Here is an 8301-nt window from a genome sequence, read left to right as displayed (position 1 = left end):
AGAGGGCGAAGTCGACTCAAAAATATTAGAGAAATATTTAGAAATAATTTCTTAAATTTCCTCTTCATTATCATGCATCTGACCACTATTGTCCTCAAGCTCATGAATAAAATTCCGTCGTTGTCGATAACTCGCCTTGTGATGGAAATAAGAGGTATTCTTATCCCCATCCTTCAACTCATTGACACGGGACCGAGCATGCCAATACGACTCATCGAGGCGCTGCAATTCATCCAACTCCTTCACAATCCCCTTACATTGTTCAAGCATAGCCGCATCGGGGTCTCTACTCTGCCAATCCTGTAACTCTTGCTCCTTCAAAGCAATTTTTTTCTTCACATCCCCAAACACATCGCACGCCCATCTGCTTAGCTTATTTGCACACACAGCTATTTTAGAATTAATGGGCCTACCCGCATTACCCTCCCACGCACTCTTTACCACTGACTGAAAATCGTGGTTTGATAGCCACAGTGACTCAAAGTGGAAGCGCTTCTTTCTTCGTTTTTGGCGATTAGTGGCATTTGTCTCAAGTAATATTGGAGCATGGTCAGAGTATGTAATTGGATAATGTCGCACATCGAACCTAGGGAACACAGACCTCCACGCCTCACAAGCCAAGAATCGATCCAATCGTTCTCTAACAACCGTGCTACGGTCATTCCCCTTATACCAAGTAAAAATATTACCTTTGTACCCAAGGTCCTCCAAACCACACAAGTCAATAGTTTCCCTAAACAAATCCATTTTCCTCTCACTTCTTGGAGCCCCACCTTGCTAATTCTCATTCTCAAAAAGAATCTCATTAAAGTCCCCAAAGAAAATTAAGGGAAGTTGGATGGCATTTGTGAGTGACTTCATTAACTCAAAAGTTAAGTGTTTATTTCCACTCTCCGGCCACCCGTATATACCAACTGCAGCCCACTTGGGGACATTATTACCATCTCGAACTTCCACCGCAAAGTGATGCTCCGAATAGGACAGTGTATAAGCGTTCACCTCCTTCCACCACAAACCAATGCCACCAGAATTTCCAACACTACTCAAACACACACCTTCACAATAACCACGTTTATTTCTAATAGTCTCCAACCTTCTCGAATCGATCATAGTCTCCATAACGAAAACTATGTTAGGGCTCTCCCTCCAACACCATGTTTGGAGGGCTCGAACTCTCCGGGGATTGCCCAAACCCCGGCAGTTCCAACTGAAAATCTTCATTGCTCTTCGGAGGTTTGGCCCCTGCCAACACCTCCTACTTGGATTTCGTTGTCCCCAACCATCACACCATCATACTTGACACGTTTTTCAAAACCCTTCCCACTACACTTCTCCTCTATCTCACCAGCAGCCCGTTTATTACTCACCACGTCCAGCATTGTAGTATCGAACTCATTTTGCTTATGTCCCCCTTCTCCAATACCCTCCCCTCTTTGAACCATCTTTCTCTTCCAACCCGAGCTCCCCTTCTTCCCCATTTTATCTTCCTTCCTCTCCGTCCCCATCACTCTAGAAATAACACCACCCTTTATAACCCCACTTTGAGGAAATCCATCTGCTAGCTCCAAAATCCTCAATATTCTGAAAAGTCAACCTTTTGAAGGAGTTATGTCTTCGATAAGTGCAATTACTAGATATATCAAGGATCACTATTATGGAGATAATAAGTTCGTTCTTTTGGGGCGTCATCCTCTGTTGCTAGACTATGAGAGATGATCTTTGGACTAGTCAAATAGTCCAAAGCCCTCTAGAATGGATCCTATGAGGTCACACACAAGGGTATTGGGTTAAACAAGTTAGAGGCCCATTAATGGGCCTCATGAGAAATTAACTAATCATGAATTGGATTGGGCTAGCATAGTTAGATTGGAATTAGGTTTTGGGCTTTTGACATGGGCTCTTATTTAGAGATGAGATCTATAAATAAGATCCATGCCTAGGGTTGGATGTAAGAGTCATAATTCACACACAGTGAATTTTGACATCAAGGCAACCAATCCCAAAAACCTTATCCCTCTCTCTACTCACGGCTTTCCTTCTCCTCCCTTCGTCCATACGGCCGGCCACCCTAGGTGGTGCGTGTGGTGTTCGTGGTGGTTCATGGTGGTTTGTTTCTCGCTCTTCTCCATAGAAGGTCAATTGAAGGTTTCAATTGCAACTAACTAGCATTAGCGAGGTCTTAATCCATGCCCGTGGACCAAGTAGAGGAATCACGCTTGAGGTTCTTTATCTCCCCTTGTTCTTGCTCGATCGCACGTGGAATCACGCTTCAAAGGTAAAATTATGTGTTCTTTATGTGTTATGCAATGATCCTTGGTTTAGGTACTTGATTGAATATGATTCATGTTATTTCCGCTGTGTAGTACCTATAAACTCCTACACCTTTCCCCTTCCACTTCCCCACCATCTTCCCCTACTAATGTAGTCTGTTGCTCCTCACTCACCCCAATGAAGTGAAGGTCCAAAGGAGCAAGATGGATGAGATCCATGAAGGTTCAAGTGGGAGCATTTTTGCTTTATTAGTTTTCTTAGGATTAAGGGGCCATACTATGTCATGTTTTATTTATGCATTAGTAGATTATGCATGTTTAGGTTTATTTATGTTGCTTGATGATGCGCTAGAGTTCACTAAATAATCAGAACATAATATATCTAGATCCCAGTAATATTGATGCAGCTTTTCCAATTGAAAACCCGACGAAGCCTTCGATCGTTTATGATAGGTCGGCCCTCAGCAGAGTGTCATAATATATCTTGGGGAAGTGGGGGTAGGACCTCATTCTACACTTTTAATTGGTTATATTCAACAAGGTTACCTAAAGCGTTTAGAACCTTGAAGCTAAGGGTAATAATTAAACATGTGATGGTTAATTATTCAACCAAGAATTACAAGAGTTGTAATCAGTAAAGAGTTTACTCACCTTGAAAATGTAGTAGTTGATGGCAGGGCCTCACTCTGGTCAATTATTGCACGAATAAAGGATCTTGGAATCATTTAATTCAATTGGGATCAATTAACATTGAATAAATGCTTTAAAGTTACCAATTTAATTCGCTTATGGTACTTTAAATTTTAATAAACATAATTGAATTTTGCGTTTACTTATAAGTAACATGTCGTTCTAATTTTATTATTTTATATAATCTCCTCGATTGAAAATAAAGTTGAGAAACGTTCTCAAAAAGTTTAAAAGATAATCCATAAACCTATATTCTAATTTTGCTAAGATTGTTCTAAAAGCCAAGTTTTAGAAATTCATGTCACATGTCTAAGGTTGGATTTATTCAAAATGTTTGAGTAAAATACCAACACATCTTCATTTTGAAAAGTGTTTTCAAGGGATATAATGAGATAGAAGGTACAAACCCTCTAAAAGACAAGTATAAAAGACCAATAAAATCTCTTATCTTCAATATTATTGAATATAAGAAAGTGATTGGAAATCTCTATGATCAAAAGTTGATCAAATGACGCTATTCTTCATCCACTTTATATAGAGTTAAATAGTTGATTAAACTCTTATATGAATAACGATAGAATAGACTTAGAAAAATCATGAAAAGTGTTTAAAGAAGTTAAGCAAAGTATCATTTTGAACCTAAGAGAAGTGTTCTAAGTGGCTCAAATAGGAAAGGTTTAGGAATATATGAGGATTGCATTTTGAAGTTATAGGTCAAGAATTGCAAACAAGTTGCTGCTTCTCAAACCTAGAACTACTTACATGCTAAAAGTTGTTATGAACAACAAATGTTTCAAATTAAATGGACCAATTCCAATTGAGTAGAAACTACCTCATATAGTTGGAAGGTAAAAGAATGGAAATGTTCCAATTTAAGAAGTATATTATAGAAATTGATTTAGCATATTGCTACTTCTTGGACACATGATGTCTTGTTTAGATCACTCATTGCACCATCTGGTTAAACTAAAGGAAGAATTTAGCTAAAGGAGGAATAAATCTACAATTTTAGAAGCAAATGTTGCTACTTCACTAGTAGAATCTACGAGTCTGGAAGCAAAAGTTGCAACCTTACAAGTAGATCCAAAGGGATGGACTTTCAATATCAAATAGATTATGAATCTATTGATGTATGTAATTATCATTCTAATTTGAAATTTTGACTAGGTCACCATTTAGAGAAATGATGATGTGATGTGAACTCGAGGTCATGTAAGAAAACCATAGGCTCAAGGGCTAGAGACAGTCAATGAAACTTCATTTGTGACACGATCACTATTTATGCTTAGTTGAAGCATGGAAGTGAAAATTTTGAAAAGTTCAAAATGTTCAGTATGAAGTTCAGTATCAACTTGACAAGAAAATTATTACATTACAATATGATTGTAATTGTGAAAATTTAAGTCAAGACAAGTACTTGGCAACACATTCGAAATATTGCGATATGATCGTAATAATGAGAATTTAAGCCAAGACATTGATAAACATCCAAGAGTTATAAAATTGTTTTACAACAAACTCCGTAAGCAAACTTTGTGAAGTGTTTATAAAGGGAGCTATCAATCTATATGAGATATATTTTGATAATGGATGTAAATTACCTATCTTCCAACCATTGTTCAAGGGATATAATTTTAAAATAAGCTACAAAACTAAACAAAAACAACATAGGTCAAGTCAAAATGTAGCAAGGCTTCATATGTGATATGGATAAGAAACGTTCTTATAAAGTCTTTCTACAAAGCAAGGAATAAAAGTTGTATTAAAACGTTTAATGCACATTCGATTCCTATATATAGAGCAAGGGGTACTACTACACAAACCATACTTAGCACAAAATGTGTGTTGCTCAAGTAGGTGCCCTTATGGAAATTGTTCCAAAAGGTCAAGTGGGAGTAGTTTAAATCTCGAAAGAGCTTGAGAAAAGCAACAAACAAACATGGCTCAAACCATGGTTGGTTCACCCTATGCAAAATGTTCCTCCTCAAAAGGCAAGTGGGTGTATAAGAATCTTGAAATGTTCGAGAGCCTTGAAAGAGTTCAAGAAAAGTGATTTCGAAAATCTCGAAGAAATTTGAGAAGTAATCGAATAAAAGCAACAATATGAGCATGATTCACCTCATGTTACGAATGAAAACGCGTGGTCTCATTAAGTGTAATGGGATTAATAACCATGTGTCGAAGGTAGTACATTCCAATTACAAATCCTCTATTGTCATTTCTCATTGAAAGCTAAACAAAGTTGTTGTATGAGTTTCAATTGTTGCATAAAACCCACAATGATGACTAGCATACGTAAAACTTAGCCAAAGAAATATGATTTTATATTGACTAAGAGTTCTAAAACATTTATTTTGGAACATGATGATTATGCAAGTAATAAAGATGATTTGAAAAGTTGTGACTCCAAGTGGTTTTAAAACCAGAAAATATGAAATAGATTCTAAGTTTGTAAGTAAGTGTATGACACTTGAATTATTTGCCTAATTGGGTGAAACCCATTGTAAGCAAAACAGACAAGAAAGAAAAATGTTTTCTAACTAATGCAAAGACTTGTTAATGGATTCAACAAATTCATAGTATGACTATGACTACGATGAAACCTTTCCATTAGTCATGTTGCAAAGATCTATTAAAGATATTTAGTGATTTCTACCTTATAAGATTTGGTAGATGGATTTCAAAACGCTTTCATGAAATTTTTCTTGAAACGCTTTCTTGAAATTGTTCATGAAAGGAGTTATGTCTTCGATAAGTGCAATTACTAGATATATCAAGGATCATTATTATGGAGATAATAAGTTCGTTCTTTTGGGGCGTCATCCTCTGTTGCTAGACTATGAGAGATGATCTTTGGACTAATCAAATAGTCCAAAGCCCTCTAGAATGGATCCTATGAGGTCACACACAAGGGTATTGGGTTAAACAAGTTAGAGGCCCATTAATGGGCCTCATGAGAAATTAACTAATCATGAATTGGATTGGGCTAGCATAGTTAGATTGGAATTAGGTTTTGGGCTTTTGACATGGGCTCTTATTTAGAGATGAGATTTATAAATAAGATCCATGCCTAGGGTTGGATGTAAGAGTCATAATTCACACACAGTGAATTTTGACATCAAGGCAACCAATCCCAAAAACCTTATCCCTCTCTCTACTCACGGCTTTCCTTCTCCTCCCCTCGTCCATACGGCCGGCCACCCTAGGTGGCGCGTGTGGTGTTCGTGGTGGTTCATGGTGGTTCGTTGCTTGCTCTTCTCCATAGAAGGTCAATTGAAGGTTTCAATTGCAACTAACTAGCATTTGTGGAGGTCTTAATCCATGATCGTGGACCAAGTAGAGGAATCACGCTTGAGGTTCTTTATCTCCCCTTGTTCTTGCTCGATCGCACGTGGAATCACACTTCAAAGGTAAAATTATGTGTTCTTTATGTGTTATGCAATGATCCTTGGTTTAGGTACTTTATTGAATATGATTCATGTTATTTCCGCTGCGTAGTACCTATAAACTCCTACACCTTTCCCCTTCCACTTCCCCACCATCTTCCCCTACTAATGTAGTCTGTTGCTCCTCACTCACCCCCTCACTCAACTCCTCCCCCCTATCATCACACACTGCCCCTTCTTTTGGTTTTTTTATTCAACATTACATCATCCCCCTCCCGTACTCTTGTGGGTCTAAGCACAACTTTCTTTGACCGTTCGTCCTCAACCAAAGTCAACCTAACTTCTCGTTCCAGAGGTGTAGAGTTTGACTCCTGTACCTTAGGGGAAGCGAAGTGTAATTTACGAGCAGCCTCATAGGCCCTAGACGAATAACATTCGGGGAATTGTGCTTCCTTAATGAATCACCCCTGCGAGAATTTATTTTCTCCACGAGTTTTTTCTCCTTCTCACGAGCTGCCAGGGAAAATTTAGAGAGTTTGAGGGGAGAAGCCCTCAACCACGGGCCGTATTGGTACACCACATCATTCATCTCTTCGCCATCCATCTCCTTCTTATCACACTCTCTATCAGTATGATCGAGAATGCCACAATAAAAGCAAAAATCAGATAGGCGTTCATATTTAACATCGATCCATTTGGTTGTCGCACTACCAACAGCCACCAATAAACCCCATCTCAGCGGTTTCGTAACATCCAACATCACCCTTATGCGCATAAACTCACCCCAACCCAGCGGATCAGTATCATCTAACTCCATAAATCCCTCAAGCATGTTTCCAATTTCACTCATGATCAGAGGGTTACGCTTGTTAAACGGCACATCATAAAGTCGAACCCACATTGGAGTTCGATCGAACACTACCTCAGACGGTTGTTCCTCACCCTGAATGTCTTTTAATAGCATTAGTTTCCCATCAAAAAACCATGGCATCCCTTCAATAACTCTGTTTTTATCCTTCTCTTTTACAAATTGGAAAACGAACAAGTTTGTATCCATCGAGCGAATCAAAATATCATCAGTAACCCCCCAAACATTCGATAAGGTCTTCTTCATTGCCTCCACATTGAAGGGTTTCACCGTACAGAGTTTACCAACGAGAGCATGACGAAAGAAATCAGTTGATCCCTCCCCACCTTCGTTATTCACCACATCGCCAACAACACAATTCTCATCCTCTGTCAATTGGAACTTTTCCCAATATTTAATTAATTCATCAGCCATAATTTCACGCAAAAGAATACGAAACATATTTTGGGCATAAAATCACTCGGAAATTGTACAAGAGTACTAGAAATTGATCAAGAGAACTGTGAAAATCGCAAACCCTATTCAAAGGGCCACAGAACCCTAAGCAAGGGATCAGACCACTCAATTGAGGAAAAAAAAATTAAGTACGCGATTATGGTACAATTTTGTTGTTTGTGCCAAAAATGTGTGATTTTGTTGGTAGGAAAATGTGTTTGTTTGGTACTGTAAACCGCCTGTCACAGTTATGCACTTATGCGCCTCGCCTTACTCTTGTGGTTATTACTTATAAAGCTATTGTTTTGTCCCTAGTTAAATATAGTAAAATTATTTCTTTCTAATTATTTGGAAAATTTGCAAATTGCAACCACTTAAAGTTAATATTTTGCAAATTGCATCCACTTAAAGTTAATATTTTGCAAGTTGCAGCCCAAAGGGGTCGAAGTTTTGAGTAGTTTAAGTTGACATAAAAGCGGTTAAGGTCAAGAAATTAAATTAAAGAATTAATTAAAATACTATCAAATACATTACTCCTCTCAAGTAACAATATTAAATATGTAAGAGAGTAGCACAAATAACGCCGATCAAAGTGGAGAATAACTAGTATAAAAAAAAAATTAAATTTGGAGTCCTAATTCTTCATCCACAA

The 8301-nt window shown here is 37.9% G+C and overlaps 1 protein-coding gene across 1 annotated transcript; it reads right to left on the bottom strand.

The window, feature by feature from the left end:
* Positions 1–1217: 1217 nt before the first annotated feature.
* LOC110722981 lies at positions 1218–7628 on the bottom strand. Its single transcript, XM_021902253.1, has 2 exons — positions 6724–7628; positions 1218–1581 (listed from the first exon to the last, which is right to left on the bottom strand). The coding sequence occupies exons 1-2, from the start codon at positions 7626–7628 to the stop codon at positions 1218–1220; spliced, it is 1269 nt and encodes a 422-aa protein (XP_021757945.1).
* Between the last annotated feature and the right edge of the window lie 673 nt (positions 7629–8301).

This window comes from Chenopodium quinoa, unplaced genomic scaffold, assembly GCF_001683475.1.
Source record: "Chenopodium quinoa cultivar QQ74 unplaced genomic scaffold, ASM168347v1, whole genome shotgun sequence".
Taxonomy (NCBI): Eukaryota; Viridiplantae; Streptophyta; class Magnoliopsida; order Caryophyllales; family Amaranthaceae; genus Chenopodium; species Chenopodium quinoa.
This window is presented reverse-complemented; position numbering and strand designations above follow the sequence as displayed.